This window comes from Labeo rohita, chromosome 10 (genome assembly GCF_022985175.1).
Source record: "Labeo rohita strain BAU-BD-2019 chromosome 10, IGBB_LRoh.1.0, whole genome shotgun sequence".
In the NCBI taxonomy this organism is placed as follows: Eukaryota; Metazoa; Chordata; class Actinopteri; order Cypriniformes; family Cyprinidae; genus Labeo; species Labeo rohita.
In genome coordinates, this window is record NC_066878.1 from 9,345,974 (window position 1) to 9,369,764 (window position 23,791).

Sequence of the window (23,791 nt, forward strand, 5' to 3'; positions counted from 1 at the left end):
TTATACCACTTAAGATGCCTTTTGTCAATGATGAATCAACAAAAAACGGCATCATTTGGTCTGATGTCTAAAGCCTGTCTGTGCTGTTGAATGCATGAGAACATCTCCCTAAAATTGGAAGAGTCATTTCCACAATATGATGAAAAGACTGACAGAATATTAAGAAGGACAGTGGGAGACATGAATTATGCATCGGTGCAAATCTCAGTACGGTGAACCTTATCAGAATTAAGATGAGGTTTAAAGTTAGAGGAAAAGGACTTCAAATTAGAACAGTGGAGTGAGAACTAGAAGTTATTATGATAAATGGGGTTGAGAGAATAAAGTTTGGAGATACTTTGGACACTAGACTAAAAGTCAGCTGAGATAGGACTTAGTGAACAGGTAAAATACATTCTCCGTGTTAATACATCCATCCATCCATATACAGGTGCATCTCAATAAATTAGAATGTTGTGGAAAAGTTCATTTATTTCAGTAATTCAACTCAAATTGTGAAACTTGTGTATTAAATAAATTCAATGCACACAGACTGAAGTAGTTTAAGTCTTAGAATTAGAATAATTAGAATATGGTGACATGCCAATCAGCTAATCAACTCAAAACACCTGCAAAGGTTTCCTGAGCCTTCAAAATGGTCTCTCAGTTTGGTTCACTGGGCTACACAATCATGGGGAAGACTGCTGATCTGACAGTTGTCCAGAACACAATCATTGACACCCTTCACAAGGAGGGTAAGCCACAAACATTTATTGCCAAAGAAGCTGGCTGTTCACAGAGTGCTGTATCCAAGCATGTTAACAGACAGTTGAGTGGAAGAAAAAAGTGTGGAAGAAAAAGATGCACAACCAACCGAGAGACCTGCAGCCTTGAGAGGCTTGTCAAACAAAATCGATTCAAGAATTTGGGTGAACTTCACAAGGAATGGACTGAGGCTGGGGTCAAGGCATCAAGAGCCACCACACACGGACATGTCAAGGAATTTGTGTATTCCTCTTGTTAAGCCACTCCTGAACCACACACAATGTCAGAGGCGTCTTACCTGGGCTAAGGAGAAGAAGAAATGGACTGTTGCCCAGTGGTCCAAAGTCCTCTTTTCAGATGAGAGCAAGTTTTGTATTTCATTTGGAAAGCAAGGTCCTAGAGTCTGGAGGAAGAGTGGAGAAGCTCATAGCCCAAGTTGCTTAAAGTCCAGTGTTAGGTTTCCACAGTCTGTGATGATTTGGGGTACAACGTCATCTGCTGGTGTTGGTCCACTGTGTTTTTTGAAAACCAAAATCACTGCACCCGTTTACCAAGAAATTTTAGAGTACTTCATGCTTCCTTCTGCTGACCAACTTTTTAAAGATGCTGATTTCATTTTCCAGCAGGATTTGGCACCTGCCCACACTACCAAAAGCACCAAAAGTTGGTTAAATGACCATGGTGTTGGTGTGCTTGACTGGCCAGCAAACTCACCAGACCTGAACCCCATGGAGAATCCATGGGGTATTGTCAAGAGGAAAATGAGAAACAAGAGACCAAAAAAATGCAGATGAGCTGAAGGCCACTGTCAAAGAAACCTGGGCTTCCATACCACCTCAGCAGTGCCACAGACTGATCACCTCCATGCCACGCCGAATTGAGACAATAATTAAAGCAAAAAGAGCCCCTAACAAGTATTGAGTACATATACAGTAAATGAACATACTTTCCAGAAGGCCAACAATTCACTAAAAATGTCTTTTTTTATTGGTCTTATGAAGTATTGTAATTTGTTGAGATGAACTTGTTGAGGTGAATTGGTGGGTTTTTGTTAAATGTGAGCCAAAATCATCACAATTAAAAGAACCAAAGACTTAAACTACTTCAGTCTGTGTGCACTGAATTTATTTAATACACGAGTTTCCCAATTTGAGTTGAATTACTGAAATAAAGGAACTTTTTCCACGACATTCTAATTTCTCTGTGGAGTGACGAGCCTGTTTACTTTAGCCGCATTTAGCCGCTAAACTTGGTAACTAGCACATTATTAGGAAAGGCGATTGCAAAGATTCATAAAAAAAAAACCCTTATACTCACTTCTGCTGTAAGTGAAGCTGGATCACAAATGATTTGTGCGAACATAGACGGATATATGTAGATCGGGAGCCGCATTCCCTTCACAAACAAACGTAATCCACTGCATCTTCAGCGGCTCAGATGTCAGGAGTAAATGACCACTACGTTCATTATTACATCCAGCAACACAACACCTCAATCACTCAATTCTGGTCCAATTTACATCCCTGCTCCAGCATCAAAACATGGAGGGTGGACTGTTACAGCTGATCTGAGGTAAGACGCTCATGTCAATCAACTGTCGTGGGAGCGGCCTCTGTTGGTGTGACGCCACAATGACAGGCATCTGAGAATGGCTCGATTTGAAAAAGGGGATATTATTTTTACAGATTAATTAAAAACCACTGCATGGATTTTTATCATTATAGGGTAGCACACATAAAAATAACACACATTAATGTTCAAACCACATGTAAAAGTGAACTTAGCATCCAATGACCCCTTTAAAGTACACCAAGGAGCATTTAAAAAAAAAAAAAATTAAATTAATTATAAATCAAGGTTTACATTAAAGTATTGGATTAATGAATACATTAATAAGAACATAAAACTGAATTATTATGTAAAACATAAACAAACAAACAAACAAAAAAATGTGTGGAGTGATATGAAACCAACACTTTCCTTTCCATTTCAAATATATCCAAGTTTTTCTTCAACGCTGAAGTAAGATTATGGGTGAGACTTCTGGCTCATTAGCTGCTATAAAGAAATAACGAGAAGAACATCAACGTGCAGTAAATGGTAAAACTGTTTGCACTACAAACCAGTGTGTTTATAATTAAAATAATATTGTAAGACACTTTGCATTATCAAGATGCAAAGGGAGCTGTTTTGTACAGCTAAAAATAGCTGGACACCAATAAGACCAGAAGCCACACCTATAAAATGTAAAAATGGCCACACCCACTCTTGCGTGAATAAAAAAGACAGTTTAGTGGTGAATATGCAAACTTTTTTGACAGCAAAGCTATGATTGACCAATCAGAATCAAGTATGCCATGGGCCTTTTGCTGTTTACTACCTAAGCCTACTGAAACTCAAATTTCTTTAAAAATGTCCTGCTTTGCTTACCCGCAACACTTTTCTATCCATCAGCATTAATTCATGTTTTGTTGTACAGGCTACTCAGAATAAATACTCTATGAACAGCACTCAATGTTCCCATTTCTGTAAAAGCTCAAGATGGAAAGGTCAGTTTTGCATAAAACAGAAGTTTACGCACTTGTTTTACTAATGTTGCGATTACAACTGACATGCTTTGCATTTGGGAAGTATATGGATTCAGGTGTCCAAACACACATTTCCACTTTTCCCCTTTCCACAAATGATTTATGTACAACAACACTTACGCAAATTGTAAGTGTGAATTAGTGTTTGAAATTCCGCTGAGAACAGTCAGTGGGCTCTGGCTCCCCCAACGCCATCAGAGCCATGATTAGCATTCATACTGGACGCGCTGCTGTGAAATATCACACAGGACCACACAGGTGTTGAGGGGTGTTAAACGCTCTTGAGAACATTATGAAAGCACGGTATAAATAACAAACTATAGACTAGAACAGACCAGGGCGCACTTGAACTGGTTAAAATGCACAGCAACAATCACGCATACCGCTGCAAATCGAAGGTAAACTACACAGTCTACATACACACAGACACGCACATGAATATTTCCTTCAATGATCAGCGGTGCACCTTCGGGAAAAAACGGGTGTCATGGCAACAGGAGCAGGCATCTGCAAGCGTTACTGTAGCAATCAGAGAGGAAAGGCAGCCAGGGGGTTGGCGTGAGAGGTGTCATTATAGACTGAGTGATTTGGAGGGGGTGTGGGGGGGTGCGAGAGGCAGGAAACGATTAAATATTCAAGCAATAACGCAGCCAGAAGAAATTACCTCGCTTTCTGCTTCAGAACATCACAAGTTTAAACCTTCAGCACGTCTGGAAATCAGAACAGGGACGGTGAAGGAATCTGAAGCGTGCTAACAACATCTGCCTGAAAGTTATGAACGCGTCTGTGACGAGAGGATAAAATCAGGAAATTTATCTAGAAAAATAAAAATAATATTTCTAACAAAAGAGCATTATTCGGACTAAAATATGCTTTTAGCTCAAATATGTTGCGTTCCAAAGAGAACGCACTTACATGTCGTCATCCATTTACAGCTGCAACAGCACTTCTGTTGTAAAGGCTAAAGACAAAGTCATAGTTTGTTTAGTCAAGCGTGGTTTTATAAAAAAGAGAGAAAGCCCTTTTGTTATTTATTATTTTATTATTCAGAAAAGCTTCTGAGAGGATCCCTTTAGACTGCTCTCTTGTACCGGATGTAATCCATTTCAGTTTGTGCATCCTTCATATACCTTGATTTCCACTAAAATACAAGCTATTATTACTGCAAAACGTAATAAATTGGTATAGCATCTTCTTCAGCATAAGAGGCTTTTAGAATCATTGTGTGATTTTGTCTACTTTCTGGCAGTCACGGATAATAGCAAGTTATTTTAGTGGCATTGTAGTAAGTCTAGCTGTAGGAACTGTGGTGTTTGTGCAGAAACTAGGGTTGCCATGGTAATGTTTTGTAAGGGATGAACAAAGCTTTACATGTGCTCAGGCCGAGAAAATGTCGCTTAAAGGGACACTAATGTATACCTTCCGTTCCAGCTATCTATTTTGCACCTTGACTCTGATGGACACACATTATCAGCACTTATGTGCTTTCTGCACACCCACATATCCTTCACTGAGTCACACACACACACTAGAACAGCTACATTTAGTCCAGATAGTATGTTAGAGCCATCTGGTGGACAGTATAATTAACTTCAAATGTTCTGTTGTGTTATTTACTGTCTTATGTAGCCAGTGTGCAGCTTTAGAATGCATTAATTTGACCCTTGAAGATGACTAATATTTGAAAAAGCAGTATTTCATAACTGGTGTTGAAGTAATGATCTGTTATACAGTCAGTGATTAATACCTGACCAGTTTGACCTTATCATAGCACATTCCACAAATAGTGTACACTTTGATGTCAGTGACCCTTTTTAAAATTATTAGATGCATTTTTTGTGCGAGCCATTAGATAACTATTATCTAATGTACTGTTAGCCTGGTATGAAAAGTAGCTAGCTAAATGTCTGAATCCACTCTGGATAAAATGTAGATTTTTGCCTGACGTGTGTCAGAGGTCTTGACCTTCTTGACTATATGAGTCATTCTACAGAATTGGTCTGAAGCCAGAGATGGAAATGTTTTGAAAAAAATGGTCTTTTTCCACAAATTTTGCATGTATGCAAATTATATAATATCCAAGATACACATTTCTAGTAATTGTGCAGTTTATTCTCATATTGTATTTTCAGAAAGTTTTGGAATTGTTCTCTCCCCAAATTTGTCACTACTGAAACACAGTAATAATAATTTAATTAGAAAGGTTTTATTGACCTGTTAAGATTTTGTTTACATCTTCCTTGTAAATATGTTTTTTCTAATATACTAAAAAGTTTTAGATTGCATTTGTAACAATATTTCAAGTGTGATTTGTGAGATTTGTATTTTGAATCCAATTTTTCTTTGTAAAATGCCGAAAGTTGGTCATACTGATTTTAAAGACTGAACCAAACACTATCATAACATCTTAGTTGATAATTCAGCTTTTTTTGACAAAACATCCCATGTTTCGGTAGTGACTGCACATTTCGGTAGTGAAAGTAATGTTTTGGTAGAGACCACATTACATTACAGAATTTTAACTTGCACACTAAAACATTTGCATTTCCCCCAAATAAAGGATTATGAGTTTCCTTTTGTCACTACCGAAATAATGATGACATGTTTCAGTTGCGACTGTTACAGCAGTGACAATTTTATGGGATAACACCCAAAAAAACCCAAAGATGTCATTACCAAAACTTCATCAAATGGTTCAGTCGTGACTCTTTCAGTATTGACAATTTTAGATACTTTTAAACCTAGCTCAAAAATGCTAATTAGCACATGGTTAGCTAGTATAGTTCTGAACAGCTGTACATACATTTTTTTTACACAAAGTTTCATAGTTTACAAAGAAAATATAAAATAAATGTTTTTTTTTTTTTTGTACTTCACTTTTTTAAAAACTCAAAAAGATATTTTTGAAAACAACAATGGAATAAAATACCAAAAATATTTTAATATCATTTTTATAATTGAAATTTAGGGATTAGGGATTAGGGTTTGGGACAGCCACCTCCCAATTGCAAATACCCACTAAATGATGATTTTATTCATTTTAGGCTTACTGATATTTTAAATATTATTGCGGGTTTCAAGAGATAACAGAACAATCTCAGTAAAAATCTAAGATTTGAATACTTAAATGCTTTTTAAATTTGTTTTTTGGTTGTGAGACCAACTCTGTAGAATTACCCATATAGAACAGTTAAAGAAATTGGTCATCCAATAATGTAAGTTTGCTGAATGTTTGGAGGCCATCCATGATGTAGATGAATTTGTTTTCTCATCATAACAGATTTGTAGAAATCACTGCAGTGATTGGGTGCCATCAGAGTCCATCAGCTGATAAAAACATCACAATGATCCACAAGTTATCCACAAAAATATTTTAACTTAAAAACACAGCTTCTGGCCAAAATACCAGTCCACTATCCATCTTCATAATCTATTTTTATCAACTGTTTGAACTTTCATTCTGATGGCACCCATTCACTACATAGGACCCATTGGTGAATTTGCTAAATTGCTGAATTTCTCCAAATCAGCTCCCATTAAGAAAAAAACTCATCTACATGATGGATGGCCTGAGGGTGAGTAAATTTTCAGCAAATTTTCATTTTTGCGTCATTTATTTATTTATTTTTTATGTCATACAACCACTTATTTAACCACTTATTTTCACATAATTGATATTTAGGTGTTTAGTCATTCAGAAAAAAATATATTTTATTAGTATGCTTTTAACCAGAAACATTAGGCTATATTGTGCGTTGTCTAATATTTTGTGAACAATCCTGTTGTGGATGATTTTTCCCCATTACAAAAAATGTAACAACTTATGTGAAACCCTGGAACAGTATTTGGGTCAATCACAAACCATTATCATTTTTATTCTTTTATTTATTTTTTTTTTTATTTATTTATTTTTTTTTTTTACACAAATTGTTGAATAAATAAATAAATAAATAAATAAATATTATTTAACTTGTGGCAAATACACTATCAATTACTGCATATCATCCCATAATAATAAATCCCCTACTTGTAACTTCATTAAGAAAAAGACAGCAACGCTATTACCCATTCTGGGAGTGTTTTTATATTTATTATATGATATTATTTATTTGTTGTCTATTAATTTCTATGTTTATTAAGTGTATATTGTTATAATAGTTAAAAGAATTTAAGAACGTGTCACCTGTTTCCACAATCCCAGCAACCGGTTTGAAAGTTGTATAATAAATGACTCCCACAATGCACTGCATCGTGTCAACTGACAGTGTGCGTTGTGTTGTTATACTGACCTTGCTTTTCTAGCGACTTTTCTAGCGGGATTTTGATAATTTATACCACGCGTATAATCATTTCGTTGTACGCGGTACGTGCACACCATGAGCAGCATGAGGACCATCCTGGCCTCTTTCGGGGTGTTCGGGCTTGTCGGTATGGGCTACGGAATGTGGGCCGTAATTTCACCTGGAGAGGAGAGGAAAATGGAAATATTAAAGGTACTGGAAATTGTATAATTGAGAAACATAAACCTGTTATAATTAACGTACATAAACGCGGGGTGTTGCATTCACGACTATTGGCAAGTACCAACGACTCGTGTCATTGTTTGTCAACAGTCAGTTTTATAATGAATGTGGTCTCGTGCGGGGTTTTACACGATCTCTTATTAACTGTGGGGGTTACCCAATTACTTTAAATGGGATCGTGTTTTATTACACACTAATTGTGATATTTACTCCCTTCGGTCACTTATACGCCTCCTGCTATTTTTGTTATTATTGTTCTGTTGCATCGAATGCAACTGACATGGATCACTGCAGTAACACATGCTGTTTTTATCCTCATTGGTCACGTCTGTAAGGAATGTTATAAAAATAATATGCTGTTTTTACATTGCTGATTAGACTTGTGTTCTAATCCATATCTGCATCTGTTTTTCCAGAATCTTCCAGAGGCCAATCCTGTGCGAATGGAGGAAACCAGAAAGAGAAATGCCCTCATGCTTCAAGTTTTAAAGGATGCTGCAGAGACAAATGATAACATTGCACGTGGATATGGAAGCCAGAAATGATGCATTTGCACAAATATCAGACTTTCACATGCTACTAGCAATCTGCACACGCCTGAGAGGATCAACATGAAGCCAGGGACGTTAAAAATAAATGATCTACAAATGTCATGTCATGTATGCTAAAGATAAAGAGAATATTAGAAGAGAACCTCATGGACATCGCCAAGAATGGCACGTTCTGTCAGGTTTGCTTTGCTTTTGTTTTCCTTGCTGGAAAATGAATCTTAAAATGGTCATTGTTTTTTGGACCACGCTCCAAAAAACAAGCTGGCATGAGCTGCTGGTTTGTGGCTGGTCCAAAATGGACCACTTTGTTTATACATTTGTATAAATGTTTATGGAGATTGTATGGCAAATAAAACGTTAAACGTGTTTTTTTGTATTTAACTAATATGTAGCAATTTTTAATAAAGCATACATCACAAATCAAAAAGCTAAATTATGTGTTGACGTTCAGTCATAGCGTCTGCGCAACATTTGCACAGTGATGACTTGAACGAATGCAAACACAGCAGTAATGCTTCCGGTGTTTAAGGTCATTGTGACATGCCCGATATCTCTCATGGAGTTGGTGGACGGTTTTCTGTATGGACATTAATAATGTTCCCAAATTATTTGGAAATTAGACAGTGTCACTTGTTTAAAACAACAGAAAGCAGCGCTTTGGCACTTTTACCCGCTTGGAAACTACACACTTTATCCTGAACATGTCAAATCCATCGCCGTTACCGGAGAAGTCGAGTCCGGTCACGTCGCAGGCGACTGAAAAAGCGCTGTTTGGCGACTGCTGGAGCTGTCGAATCCTCTCGGGCGGTGGGCTGCTGGCTTCAGGAGGATATGTGGGCATGCAAGCGCAGAGAGTCATGCGTTTGGGTGGACCTGCATCTATGGGCACAGTGGCTCAGTTAATGTTCGCTGCAGGTGAGCTCATTCACGCACTCTGTTATGAGAAATGAAATCAGAACTGACTTTGATTTGTTCTTTACACAGGTTTGGCTGCCTGGGGCCTCGTTGTGATCTTTGATCCAGTGGGAAAGAAAACAAAAACACCATAGCTTTGCATTTGTTCTTTCTATATCCACATGAACTTATTGTGCCACACTGGCAGTAACTGTGAGAATGTAATGGCACATGATTCAGTGTTTAATTAAATGTTTTTATTTGCAATTTACAAAAGCTTTTTCTTTCATCAAAGTGATTCAGTTTTATTATATATTACATACTTTACAAATCAGTTTACAAATGTAGCATATAAAGTGCCCAAAATTAGTTTTTATGAATCAGCTGACTTTTTTTTATTACACATTTTGTTTCCCATTAGTAATGTCAGCCAAAGTGAGTTGTTCAGGAATGAAGTGAACATTGACAGTTATTTTGAAGAGCAAATTATGAGTTGGCATTTGGTCCTTTCTTTTGCCAAATGTTGGGACAAAGTTGACAAAGCGCCGGTTGTACTGAATTCTTCTCTTTGCCCTGCCGGTCTTTTTCTTTTTCTTTTCCTGCTTGTCCACCTGAAATCATCAATATCAGTGCACAACATCAATACACCAGTACGTGCTCAAAATGATACTACAGAGTGGCACTGAACCGAACAAAACTTGCATATTTTGCTTATTATTGCTGCTGAAAATGGTCATTGTCATGTTTTGGGCTGTACTAATCGGTCGGACAGGGAAAAACATATGTACTATAGACTGCCAAAACCTATAACAAATCAAGGAGAAGAGTGCAAAAAACAACTGTTTGAGGAACAAAAGGCATTTGTGGTTGGCCAGACAAATCCAGGATTTCCAGGCCAAGAATTTTGACCACATTCATGTTTGTTTTTTTTATAATTTCCGGTCAGGAGGGTGAAATACTAGGTTAATATCTTAATACTGCTCATATGTATCTTTACCACCTATTAATATCAGTTTGTCAAAATATTGTGCCCTCTTCTCATAAAGTTCTTTTCTATATGATTTAGCAGCTTCCACATGTTTTTTTCATGGTTTAAACAACATAAATTAGCAGAACAACGTTTTCAGTAGTATCCGAGTATCGCTAGTATGGCCACGCTTCTGGGTAACTGACCAAATCAGGGCGTAAGTGCAAACACTATTTAAAATATTATGGGGGATATAAACATTGTTGACATGTAGCTTACCTTGGGAGTTTGTCCTCTGACTTTGCCTGCTCTAGCCAGGGAACCATGGACTTTGCCTTTGGGTGGGAACAGGTTATATTTATGAAAACATCCAAACCAAGATACAAGTAGCCTGTTACTCATATATGAATATTTATAGTTGCTTCTAACTAGTTTCAGCACAAATGTAGTTTAAAATAATGGAATTCATCAGACCTTCCATCTTCTACATCAATGGCATGATAAATAGTCACAGGTAGAACGCAGTAAAGTTGACTTTTACCTCCTAGAAGCCTTGATGAGACCTCAAGAGTGTTGAACTCCTCAATCCCAGACTGACAAATCAGTGTCTCATCCTCCAGAGGAACCCCGCAGAGAGAAATGATCTGATCATCACAGGCCAGACCCTCCAAAGCTTCAATCTGAGCCTGAAAACAAGTAGTTAACAACAATAATAAATACTTAAATACACTACCAGTCAAAGGTTTTTGAACAGTAAGACTTTTTCTTTTCTGCTCACCAAGCCTGCATTTATTTTGAGATATTACCGAGAGCGTAGAGAAATTATAGAAATTAAAATTTTTATTTAGCAAGGATGCTTTAAATTGATCAAAAGTGATGATAAAGACATTTATTATGTTACAACATATTTCTATTTCAGATAAATGCTGTTCTACTGAACTTTCTATTCGTCAGTGAAACCTGAAAAAAATTATTCTCAGCTGTTTTAAACATAAATGTTTTTAAGCAGCAAATCATAATATCAAATTGATTTCTGAAGGATCATGTGACTGGAGTAATGATGCTAAAAATTCAGCTTTGAAATCACAGGAATAAATTACATTTTAAAATATATTCAAATAGAAATCAATTACTTTAAACAGTAAAAACATTTCTAAATTTTACTGTACTTTGGATCTAGTAAATGAAGGCATGGTGAGCAGAACAGACTAACTTAAAAAAAAATATTAAAACTTTTGGACTGGTTCCAAATCGTATTTAAGTTTTTCTAAATTAACTATAAATAAAAACGAGGACTATCAGAAAAAGTACCTTGATATGGGCAACAGTCTCTGAGCCATTCAGATGAACTGAGTGCAAAGTCTGGCCACGAACAAACAACTGCATGATGTTCAGTCTTCATAAAACAGAGAATTAAAACATGTAGTCAGCTCGACAGAATAGTTACAAACAGTACAATATAATCAATAATTATTTTTTAAATATTAAAAACACCTACCTAAATAGCTACTGATAAGTTTGAACTCCAAACACAAGACATCAACGACAAGTCCGACGAAATGTTTACGCGATTCTAGAAAGTATTAGGTTCGCGCATGCGCATTTTATTACAGCCACATAAAAGTCCCCTGGACAGCGTCTAAAACAATTTTTTATTATAATATTGCGTATCAATCTCTTGATACGTAAAACTGAAAATAACATTTTATAAACATAGATTTATATAGATAATCATCTTTGAAATTATTATTATTACACATTTTCTGTCCGGTGTCAATAAAGTTTTGTCATTCAAACACATGACGTCATGTTCTGCTGTCCTTCCTCTCTTTCTGAGGAAAGAGAAATGTCCGCCTCCGTCAGAAGCATGTCTTTGACAGTCTGCCGAGCAGCGAGAGTTGCTTACAGAGCTTTTAATCCAGTCACACGTTCATTAACCACTGGAGCTTGCTTAAGAGTTAGTATACCAATCGGGTTTTACCGCATAATTTATTCAAGTAGTGTAAAAGTCAGTGGTGCATCAGCTGTCACAGTATAGATTTGTTTTTGAAATCATTGATACTGAAACATAAAAGAGTGTTTTTGTTAACGAAACAGTTTGTTCTTTTTTTAGACAGAAAGCAACCCTGCGGAAGGATCAAGAGGCTTTATTGAATCCACAGAGGAGTTCAGGTTTGTGGAGAGACTTGTTCCTCCTTCACGCATCCCAGCTCCACCTAAACATGAAGGTCCTGCACCGTCAGGATGGATCCCACAATCAGGTATTTTCACCTTAGATGCGAAAATAAATATAGCTAATCATACTATTGGTGTCTTTGCTTTAAAGGAGAACTCCATTTCCAGAACAACAATTTACAAATAATTTACTCACCCCCTTGTCATCCAAAATGTTCATGTCTTTCTGTCTTCAGTCGTTAAGAAATTATGTTTTTTGAGGAAGACATTTCAGGATTTTTCTTCATATAATGGACTTAAGTTGTGCCCCCAATTTTGGACTTCCAAAATGCAGTTTAACTGCAGCTTCAAAAGGCTCTGAACGATCCCAGCCGAGGAAGAAGGGTCTTATCTAGCGAAACGATTGTTAAATTTTTTTTCGGAAAAAATTACCAACTCGGACCTTTGAGTCTCGTTCAGCAAAATGAACAACATTTTTTTTTCTGAGTCATTTCGTTCATTTTAGCAAAATATAATTAAAATGTTACGTGTTACTTCCCTAACACATCTACTGCTTACACAAACATTGATCACACTACAAAAAAAAAAAAAAAAAAACTGTAATGCTATAAGAAACAGAAAAGATTAATTAATTGTTTACCTGGGTCTTTAGTCTATGATTAGTTCACCTCACCTCTTATCTGACAAGTTTTCAGGTTTGAGTCATTCATTCATCACGTGACAGCCCCATAAGATGAACGAACAACTCGACAAACCCGAAGACTTGAAACAGGTGAACTAATTCCAGTACAGAATCTAATAGGATGTTGCGCATGAGTGACTGAACGAATCACTCCCTGAGACGACTCGTTCTTCTCGAGTCACATTGAAGATTCGTTCAAAATTAAAGAATTATTCAAGAACGCGCATCCCAGAGCTTGTGCTACACAAGCTTTTGTGCTTAAAAAGTATACAAATTTTTATTTTTCGAAAAACAATTATAGATCATTTCACTAGATAAGACCCTTCTTCCTCGGCTGGGATCGTTTAGAGCCCTTTGAAGCTGCATTTAAACTACATTTTGGAAGTTCAAAATCGGGGGCACCAATGAAGTCCATTATATGGAGAAAAATCCTGAAATGCTTTCCTCAAAAACCATGATTTCTTTACATCTGAAGACAGAAAGACATGAACATCTTGGATGACGGGGGTGAGTAAATTATTTGTAAATTTTTGTTCTGGAAGTGGACTTCTCCTTTAAGGAATGGATGTTTTGTTTATGTTTAAGGTTTAATTTGTGACGTCAGGAAAGCATTTCCTCATTCTCATGGAGTTCTGTTTTATTTATTATTAATTACATAGCTACGCCACCTTCACTGCCTTACATGATCCGTCGCTCCCGAATGCACAATGTGCCTGTGTATTCGGATATCAAGCATGGGAATCAGCACAGCACACTGCTCAGAAAGATTGAGGGAGATATATGGGTGAGTGTATTGAATTAGAAGCACAATGTGTAATATATTAGTACATTTCTTTTATTAACTTTATATCAATTAATTCCAGACTTTGAATAAGGATGTTAAGGAATTCCTGCTGGGCCTCACAGGCAAAGAGCCTCCAACACAGGTCAATGAAGTAACCGGGACCATCAGAATTAAAGGGCAGTTCGATAAAGAGCTAAAGGACTGGCTACTGAAGAAAGGATTTTAAATTCTGATGTGGGCAGAGCTAATGAACTGAACTGCAATATTAAGGCTGAGAGGAAATGTATAATAGTGGTCTCTCCTCCTTAAACAGGTGGACAAACTGTAAATTATCATTAGTGTACCATTTCAGTACCTGTGTTTTGCTATTGTATTAAATAGTTTGTGAATATAGCAAACATGTTTTCATGTTGTCGCTGTTGTTTAGAATTGAAACACATACATGTTAGGTATTCTCACAAAATATTATTTGTAATAATTTTGTCTGGAAAAAAGGCTATCTATCTATCTATCTCAAATGCATCCATAACACAATTATGCATACAGTAATAAAACAGCAAAAAAAAAAAAAAAAAGACACAACGATGGCTACAAAAATAAATAATTAAAAATGGCCAGAGACTCTAATGCTGTCTATGTACAGCTTTACTTTAGTCAACAAAACCATAAAGCTTTTTAATTTGTGAACCGAATTTCTGAATGTGACATTTGGTCAAAAAAGTATAAGTAAATTAATTAATTAAAAGCTATTTTAATCTACTATAGGATGACTATCTATCTATCATCTATCTATCTATATATCAGTCAAACGTTTTTTTTTTTTTTTTTAGTCTCTTTTGTTCACCAAGCCTGGATTTATTTGATAAAAAAGAATATTTTTACAATTTAATATAACTGTTTTCTATTTGAATATATTTGAAAATGTAATTTATTCCTGTGATTTCAAAGCTTAAATTTTTAGCATCATTACTCCAGTCACATGATCCTTCAGAAATCATTCTAATATTCTGATTTGCTGCTCAAAACACATTTATTATTATTGAAAAAAAGCTGAGTGGAATTTTTTCAGGTTTCTTCGATGAATAGAAAGTTCAGAAGAACCACATTACATTTATCTGAAATAGAAATAAAATCATAAATGTCCTCATCATCACATATGAACAATTTAAAGCATCCTTGCTAAATAAAAGTATTAATTTCTATGATTTTTTTCTCCAAAAAAAAAAAAAAAAATGGCTCCAAGCTTTTGAATGGTACAGTGTATAATGTTACAAAAGATTTTAATTTCAAATAAATACTGATTTTTGGATTTTTCTCTGAAAAAATGTACTTAACTGTTTTAAATACTGATAATAATAATAAATGTTTCTTGAACGGCAAATCAGCACATTATAATGATTTCTGAAGGATCATGTGACACTGAGGACTGGAGAAATGGTGCTGAAAACGCAGCTTTGATCACAGAAATAAATTAGATTTTAAAATATATTCAAATAGAAAGCAGTTACTTTAAATAGTAAAAACATTTCACAGTATTACTGCTTTTGCTGTATTTTGGATCAAATAAATACAGACTTGGTGAGCAGAAGAGACTTCTTTAAAAAAACATTAAAAATCTTACTGTTCAAAAACTTGAATGGTTGTGGGTCCATCGGTCTATAATGCGCAAATATTGCGCAGTCTTGACGCTTGAAGAGCAAGGGCACGAATGCGTCATCATGTTGCGACGAGCAACGTTATTCTAACGTGACGCTTCGGTATGAAAACATTTGAGAACACGACCTGATGAAAATACCTAATAAGTTTTAATATATTTGAACGCATACAAAATTTTCTGTCAGGTAAGACAAATACTATAAAACGTTTATCAGGAGAGTTGATATACAATTGACTTGAATCTGTAACATTAGACTTAATTATTAAAGATGACTTTTTCTTTTTAAATCGCAGATCTGAACATTTATACCAATGCAGTCTACCTTAGTACATTAGCTGCTCATGGATCCTGTTGTTAGACGTAAAATCCCCGCGTGTGTTCGTTCGTTACTCACTGATATTGCACCAAAAGACGACGAACACTTCAGCGACTGGCCTGAAACAGACTCTGAATCAATTACCACCAAAGATGGGATCGCACTCCCCAAAAGAGGGACTTCTGAAGTTCTCCTGACACCTGCTGATGGGACAGAGTGTGGAAGTACTGCATCATCAATCAAACCATGCGGGCTTTGCTTATCCAAACCCTCCTGTTACACTTGCCCAAGGTGTAACATCCCATATTGCGGCCTGACTTGTTACAGGAGCCAAAATCACACTTCATGCTCAGAGGAGTTTTACAAAGAGTCTGTTTTTCAGGAACTGAAATCCCAAGGTGTCACAGATGAAGAAGGGAAAAGCAAAATGCAGGAAATTCTGCTCCGGCTCCGACAGAGTGCAGAGAGCGAAGGAGGGATGGAGAATTTCTTAAAGAACCTGGGAGACGAAACTAGTGTGAGTGAAAAAGACACACATGCTTTGGAGCTGCTTTCTAGGTTAGCAGAGATTCAATCTAGCGGGGATGAAAAAAGTCAGGAGGTGCAAGAAATACTAGCAAAACTTGGAGATATCGAAGATGGGAGCGATGAAGACGAAGCAGATTTAGCTGAAAAGTTAGCAGGCATGGATATTGACTCTCTTTCAGAGGAAGAACTCTGGTCGTTGTTGTCTGCACAAGAAAAGGAGAAATTTGAGAGGCTGGTGAAAGAAGGCGGCATCGGTGGACTGGTTGTCCTGTGGAGACCGTGGTGGGAACAACATGAGAAAGATGCTAAAGCACTTGTTGAAGAACTTCAGTCTGAGAATGATGAGGAAATGCACAGTGTGAATGATAAAGACAGAAAAATGAAAAAAGTCAGTAGCAATAAACTAAAATCAAGAAGCTCAATCCCTCCAATAACTGCTAAAATTCCTCCTCTTCACACACTATCATCAAACCCATCTCCTCTAGTGAAGTACAACCTGATCAGTGCTCTTTATGGATACACCTTCTCACTGTGTCTCCATAATGGAGACATCTCAGAGATGTTGCTGGAGTTCTGTCAGGCGGTGCTTGCTGTTTCTGAGAGTTTGGGTGCTGGTCAGGTCTTCAACTCTGTTCCTGAGGCTCTTGATGCCGGAATCAGAGCTGTATCTGCAAGAGGATATTTTGATCCTGAGGATCCTTTAGCTCCACTTCGAGCTGTGGAAGCAGTGGCTCATATTTTGACTGGAGAGAGCAGAGAGGACGCTGTGGGATATTCGCTGTCCGCTTTGTCTCAGCTGCGCACGGCTTTGAGCAAGGCAAAGGCTGCTGTTCCTAAGGAAGATGAGCAGATGAGACGGATGTATTTTCAAGCTGGAAAGAAGTGCGAGTTTTTTCAGGCATGGGTGAAAGAGAATGCCAAAGTTTTGAGGAGTCTTGCAGGATGTGTGTGGACGGAGTATGAGAGAAGGGAGGTGGAGAGGATGACGTTAGAGGGAGAGAAGAAATGTTTGGAAAAGGGACAGGAAAGAAGTAGAGGTAAAGGTGCGCTGATAGAAGAGATTGAATGAGATTGCATTGTGTATATATATTTTTAAATAAAAAAATAATGATATAAAATAAAATAAATTGTAGTAGACATGTGTCTGTTTTTTTTAAATGGAAGAATTAAACAAATACATTACCAGTCAATTTTTAATGCATTTATTTGTTCCAAAGTACAGCAAAACAGTAACATTTTGAAACATTTTTACTATTTAAAATAACTGTTTTTTGTAATAAATATTTTTTAAAATGTAAGTTGCTCCTGTGATCAAAGCTACATTTTCAGCATCATTACTCCAGTCTTCAGTGTCACATGATTCTTCAGAAATCATTCTAATATGCTGTTTAAGAAACATTTTATTATTATCAATATTTAAAACAGTTGAGTACTTTTTTTTCAGGATTTTTGTAACATTATACACTATACATACAAAAACTTGGGAGTCAGTATAATTTTTATGGAGAAATTATATAAATACTTTTATTTAGCAAAGATGCTTTAAATTGATCAAAAGTGATGATAAAGTAATTTATGATGCTACAAAAGATTTCTATTTTAGATAAATGGTGTTCTTCTGAACTTTGTTCATCAAAGAAACCTAAAAAAATTCTACTCGGAATATTAGAATGATTTGTGAAGGATCATGTGACTGGAGTAAGCATGCTAAAAATTCAGCTTTGAAATCACATGAATACATTTCTTATATAAAATATATTAAAATAGACCAGCTATTTTAATAATATAATAATATAAAAATATATTGAAGTAGACCAGCTATTTTAAATGCTAAAAATATTTCAAAATTGTTTCTTTGGATCAAATAAATGCAGGCCTGGTGAGCAGACTTATTTGAGAGACTTATTAAAAAAAAGATTAACAATCTTACTGTTCAAAAATTTTTTGGTAAAATGTAAAAAAAAAAAAGGTAACTTTTGTGTTAGTATTACTACTGGTGATTGTTTAAATGTCATTAATGCTGCAGTCCACAATTTATGACTACACCGAACACTGATGATAATAAAAATGTTTTTAATAATATAATACAATATATTTTTCCTTTTTTTTAACATTTGAATTAACTGACAGCACTGTTATGTTGTAAATAAAAACAATGTATGAACTATATTTTATGTCCAGTTCTCAGCACTGATGATGATGCATCCACTGGTTGCTCACAACAATCTGTTGGTCGTTGAGAACCCATCAGTCTGCATTAATAAATGTATGGGAATATTCTGTAGGGCACTCGTCTGCAGTATGTGTCCCAGGCCAGTCCGTATTTGGCTCTGCATTGTTTCTCATCTCTGGCCTCTCGGTGAATGAGCAGAATAGTGAAATATATGACATAAAAGTAAGGGAGAATATGTGACATTCCTAAGGAACAAAAAATAGAATAAACAAATTAGTAAATTATACTGCAGTTATGATTTGATGACTTAAAGAAAAACAGTTTGATGATTTGCCTAGGGTTCTCGTGGATCCTTAAAAAGTATTAAATTAGATTTTTAAAATCTATGCAGGGTCAGAAAGCTCTCAGATTTAATCAAAAACATGTTAATTTGTGTTCCAAAGATGAACAAAGGTCTTAAGCTTTTGGAACAACATGGGGGTGAGCAATTACTGACAGAATTTTCATTTTTATGGTAACTATCCCTTTAAAAGAATGATCACTATGCAACTGAAATGAGGGGCATCTGTTAAAGAAGTCCACTTCCAGAACAACAATTCACAAATAATTTACTCACCGCCTTCTCATCCAAGATGTTCATGTCTTTCTTTCTTCAGTCGTAAAGAAATTATGGTTTTTGAGGAAAGCATTTCAGGATTTTTCTTCATATAATGGACTTCATTGGTGCCCCCCGATTTTGAACTTCCAAAAAGTAGTTTAAATGCAGCTTCAAAGGGCTCTAAATGATCCCAGCCGAGAAAGAAGGGTTTTATCTAATGAAACGATAGGTAATTTTTTTCGAAAAAGAAAAATTTGTATACTTTTTAAGCACAAAAGCTCGTGTAGCACAGGCTCTGGGATGCGCGTTCACAATGCTACAAATTAGTAATGGGTCGTTCTTGAAAGATTCGTTCATTTTGAACAAATCTTTAATGTGACTCGGGAAGAACGAGTCATCTCAGAGAGTGATTCCTTCAGTCGTGCATACGCAACATCCTATTAGATTCTGTACTTGAATTAGTTCACCTGTTTCGAGTCTTCGGGTTTTTCAAGTTGTTCGTTCATCTTATGGGGCTGTCACGTGATGAACGAATGACTCGAACCTGAAGACTCAAGAGATTTACTAATCAATTCTTTTTCTAGCTCACACTACATTGGTTGAGCTTATGGGGCTGTCACGTGATGAACGAACGACTCAAAAGTTTGTGTAAGCAGTAGATGTGTTAGGGAAGTAACATTTTAATTATATTTTGCTAAAATGAAATGAAATGAACGAAATGATTCAAAAAAAGATTAGTTTATCTTGCTGAACGAGACTCAAAGATCCGAGTCGGTAAAATGATCCAAATTTCCTATCACTACTACGAATCATGTCTAAATCCATCATCTGTGTACTCCGGCTAAAAAAGGTAGAGAATGGCGAAAAACTCCATCTTATTTTCTCCTACAACTTCAAAATCGTCCGACAACATTGTACCTTTTTGTTTGTAAACAGCGTTTGACTAGCACTTTGTTAGTCTTTGCGTGTTCGCTTTGTAAACACTGGGTCTGTAGATCCACCTACATTCGGTGTGACCTTTCGACATGATTCAATAGTACGTGAACGTGCATCCCAGAGCCTGTGCTACACGAGCTTTTGTGCTTAAAAAGTATACAAATTTTTATTTTCTGGAAAAAACCCCCAAAAATGACGGATTGTTTCGCCAGATAAGACCCTTCTTCCTTGGCTGGGATCGTTTAGAGCCCTTTGAAGCTGCATTTAAACTACATTTTGGAAGTTCAAAATCGGGGCACCAATCTAGTCCATTATATGAAGAAAAATCCTGAAATTTCCTCAAAAAACATAATTTTTTAACGACTGAAGACAGAAAGACATGAACCTCTTGGATGACAAGGGGGTGAGTAAATTATTTGTAAATCGTTGTTCTGGAAGTGGACTTCTTTAAAATCATTTGTTTATCACTTACCACAAGGTAGGGACCACGCCAGAGCCATGAGAAGGTCCCCCAGGTAGTTTGGATGTCTTACAAACCCCCACCACCCTGATACCAACAGACGCTTTCCTGTTGCTGTGGCAATCGTTTCCAGGTCTACAAGTGGAAAGGAAGGATAAGAAAATTCATCATTTATGTTAATCTAATTTAGTCTTCAGTAAGCAATCTCCCTTTTCTTCAGTATCTATTTTAGATACTGATAATGCAAACATGTTCAAAAACAACGTTCACTGAATACGAACTCAATGTAGGTAGGATATAAAAAGAAATGTGATTACTAACGTGCTACACTTTTATGTGTGGGGTCTCTTCTGAACTGATTTTTTTGAGAGTTGGACTTGCGGAAAATGTAATAACCAATTCCTGCGAAAGATTAGGAAGAGAGGAGTTAGAAAACATAAACAGTAAACATTCAGATGCTGTGAAACAGACTGTAGATTACCATTTAGAAGAATAATCCCTGTTGCTCCAAGAGTGCTAAGTGACTGTGGGTGCACAACCAGAAACATGGCCTGAAGACCATACGTGAAGGGAACCCAGGCCAGGTCGCCAAACGCCAACATGAAGCCAAATCCATCATGCACAATATCCATAGTAGTTAGCACAGCCTCCTGCAGACAAAAGTAAATGTGGGACTCAGTCTATATAAATATATGTATGAATATTTTTTCAGACTGGACTGCTTTTCTCATACTTCATTCCACAGAGCATCTGTCACATAGAGGAGCTGAAAGCCATTGACAAGCAACATGGCAAGAGATGGAGAACCCCTCAGCTCCACTTCTTTCATTAACATCCCCAGGTTTATTACCACCTGAAAAACAACAACACAAAAGAGAGAATTTATTTGAATCAGCATATTAGAATGATTTCTGAAAGATCATGTGACACTGAAGACTTGAGTAATGACAGCTAAAAAGTCAGCTTTGAATTACAGGAACACATTAGATTTTAAACTAAATTTAAATAGAAAACTGTTATTTTAAATTGTAACAATATTACTGCTTATACTTACCAACCCCAGACTTTTGAACAATAGCATTTAAATCTACATGTGGATGTAAACATCCGGTGAGACTCTTACCCAGCCTATTAATCCAGGTCTTAGTTCACAGAAATATTTCAAGTCAAAGTTTCCAATGCGAGGGTTGAGTTCTCGGCCAATAAAGAAGTCATACAGAGGATTTCCTGCAAATGACAATGTAACTGCATTGACAAATACTTCAAAGAGAGTTCAAAGTAGACGCATCTGGAATATCTGACAATATCTGTAAACATCAGGACTTCTTATCTCACCTGTGTTCCCTCCAAGTGATAAAGCGTGCTGAGGTGCCCAGAAAGAGCGGATGTACAGGTACATAGACAGCAGGTAGGACACACCAATGGCACATACAGCCAGAGGCAAAATCAGCTCAAACAAATACCCAAGTGGCATTCCCAGCAAAAGACATATGAGCAACAGGACAGCAGTAATGCAAAGGGCATGGAAACCTAAAAAAGACGTAGAAATGCTACAGGTCACAATTGTATCAACAAATATAAACAGCACTACTGTTAACATTGATAATGGTAAGAAATGTTTCTTGAGACCAAATCAGCATATTAGAATAATTTCTGAAGGACACTAAAGAGTAATGGCTTCTAAAAATGTATCTTTGCCATTACAGGAATACATTACATTTTAAAATGTATTAAAATAATTTTAAATTATAATTATATTTCAAAATATTACTGTTTTTACCATATTTATGATCAAATAAATGCAGCCTTGGTGAGAATAAGAGACTTCTTTCAAAAACATGAAAAAAATCTTACTAGGCTCAAACTTCTGAAGTGCAAATGTATTTATATTTTCTCCTGCTAATTTAAGACTATTAATATTAAATTAAGCATTCAATCTTTACATTTTTGTAAAAAATGCACAGTCTTGAATTATGATATTATGCTATAGCTTAAATTAACTGAAGCACAGTCCATATGTTGTCCAGAGTTTACTCACAAATGGAATTTGAACTCTACTTTGTATATAACAGGTGGTAAAACAAAGGACAAAAAGTCAAGGACTATCATATTTACTTTGTGTCAAAGACACAAACACTATCCTGTTTAATCTGTGTCAAAGACACCAAGACATTAAAACTGTATTATTAACATTATTTGTATAATATTACAAACAGACAGCATATATTACCATTAATGGGATATTTCAGTCTGGATCCATCTCTGAGGACCAATCCTTCAGAAACCTGTTAACAAATAAGCCAATTAAATATCTGACATACTCTCTACAGAAAATAGCCTAATTTATCTGTCAAAGAAACAAATGATGCAGTATCTCACCTTCCCTATGGGTAGTAGATAGAGAAAACTCTGCAGGGTGATCCAACCTACAATCAGAACCGCGGCCAAAGGGTCCCATAAGTGTGCTGCGGGGGTTAAAGGAGGAGGCCACTGCAGGACACTGGCTGCTGGGGACCGACACACACTCAGCAGGTACAGAACCGTCAGAGGAAGGAACACAGGGATGCAGGTGGCACCTGGACAGGTGAGGTGGACAAATGAACTACACCACATAAGCCACATATCATCACATATCAAATGCACAAACATAAACATATATGCAAAAAAACAATAGCTCACCAAGAGAACCTCCAAATTCCCTTTCAGCTGAATGTTTTGCTTTGTGCTTGTTAGGCTTCATTTTGCCTGTTTGGGACAAGAATGAGCCCTTAGCATGGTTGACAAAACATTTGTAGTATACAGGAACACTGTGTTATTTTAAATTAACGTTACAGTGCGTTTGTTAAATGCAGTAGTTGTGTAGTATACACGTTAGTAACGTCATTGGTATTTTCAGACCAAATAACCGTTGTAGTAACCTATTAATATATACAAATAGCGTATTTTTCTCTTACCTCTGTTTTCCACAAACTTACTGTTATATTGTATGGAAACCGCTCATCATCACTGTAAATGACTGAGGCGGTGACGTCTGCGCTCAGAACACGCTGTCTGCCTTTACTCCGTCTGACCAATCAGCGCGTACCGCTGCTATCAGAAGAGTGGGGAGAGACAACCAGTAAACCAATCATGAATCAGAGGCGAGCAGACGAACCCGCCCATAATGATTTCCTGACCAATGGCAAGAACGTCTGTTCTGGCTTCATATTACAGTG

General features: G+C 36.4%; 6 protein-coding genes across 7 annotated transcripts; 4 read left to right on the forward strand and 2 right to left on the reverse strand.

Moving 5' to 3' along the window:
• The first annotated feature begins 7,558 nt into the window (after positions 1-7,558).
• Positions 7,559-8,666, forward strand: LOC127171827 (ubiquinol-cytochrome-c reductase complex assembly factor 3). Its single transcript, XM_051120729.1, has 2 exons — positions 7,559-7,825; positions 8,272-8,666. Exons 1-2 carry the CDS (start codon positions 7,709-7,711, stop codon positions 8,398-8,400), a joined length of 246 nt encoding a protein of 81 aa, XP_050976686.1. The 5' UTR covers positions 7,559-7,708; the 3' UTR covers positions 8,401-8,666.
• A 264-nt stretch (positions 8,667-8,930) lies between these two features.
• dmac1 (distal membrane arm assembly component 1) lies at positions 8,931-9,760 on the forward strand. The gene is made up of 2 exons (XM_051120728.1): positions 8,931-9,321; positions 9,391-9,760. Exons 1-2 carry the CDS (start codon positions 9,108-9,110, stop codon positions 9,453-9,455), a joined length of 279 nt encoding a protein of 92 aa, XP_050976685.1. The 5' UTR covers positions 8,931-9,107; the 3' UTR covers positions 9,456-9,760.
• Positions 9,536-11,848, reverse strand: faub (FAU ubiquitin like and ribosomal protein S30 fusion b). Its single transcript, XM_051120727.1, is given in 6 exon segments — positions 9,536-9,815; positions 9,818-9,911; positions 10,547-10,602; positions 10,809-10,953; positions 11,579-11,663; positions 11,766-11,848. Coding segments are annotated over 5 exon segments (399 nt in total). The 5' UTR covers positions 11,654-11,663; positions 11,766-11,848; the 3' UTR covers positions 9,536-9,786.
• Positions 11,849-12,077: 229 nt separating this feature from the next.
• mrpl49 (mitochondrial ribosomal protein L49) lies at positions 12,078-14,341 on the forward strand. Its single transcript, XM_051120721.1, has 4 exons — positions 12,078-12,224; positions 12,381-12,528; positions 13,784-13,908; positions 13,988-14,341. The coding sequence occupies exons 1-4, from the start codon at positions 12,114-12,116 to the stop codon at positions 14,132-14,134; spliced, it is 531 nt and encodes a 176-aa protein (XP_050976678.1). The 5' UTR covers positions 12,078-12,113; the 3' UTR covers positions 14,135-14,341.
• A 1,291-nt stretch (positions 14,342-15,632) lies between these two features.
• On the forward strand, positions 15,633-18,365 carry znhit2 (zinc finger, HIT-type containing 2). The gene is made up of 2 exons (XM_051120711.1): positions 15,633-15,749; positions 15,859-18,365. Exon 2 carries the CDS (start codon positions 15,907-15,909, stop codon positions 17,476-17,478), a length of 1,572 nt encoding a protein of 523 aa, XP_050976668.1. The 5' UTR covers positions 15,633-15,749; positions 15,859-15,906; the 3' UTR covers positions 17,479-18,365.
• A 97-nt stretch (positions 18,366-18,462) lies between these two features.
• tm7sf2 (transmembrane 7 superfamily member 2) lies at positions 18,463-23,674 on the reverse strand. 2 transcript variants are annotated; one of them, XM_051120715.1, is made up of 11 exons: positions 23,552-23,674; positions 23,256-23,321; positions 22,956-23,152; positions 22,807-22,861; positions 21,912-22,106; positions 21,700-21,803; positions 21,310-21,429; positions 21,058-21,226; positions 20,898-20,978; positions 20,589-20,711; positions 18,463-18,827 (listed from the first exon to the last, which is right to left on the reverse strand). In XM_051120715.1, the coding sequence occupies exons 2-11, from the start codon at positions 23,314-23,316 to the stop codon at positions 18,667-18,669; spliced, it is 1,266 nt and encodes a 421-aa protein (XP_050976672.1). In that variant the 5' UTR covers positions 23,317-23,321; positions 23,552-23,674; the 3' UTR covers positions 18,463-18,666. The 2 variants fall into 2 exon arrangements, with proteins under 2 accessions (XP_050976672.1, XP_050976671.1); XM_051120714.1 differs by having other exon boundaries at positions 23,531-23,654.
• Positions 23,675-23,791: the final 117 nt, after the last annotated feature.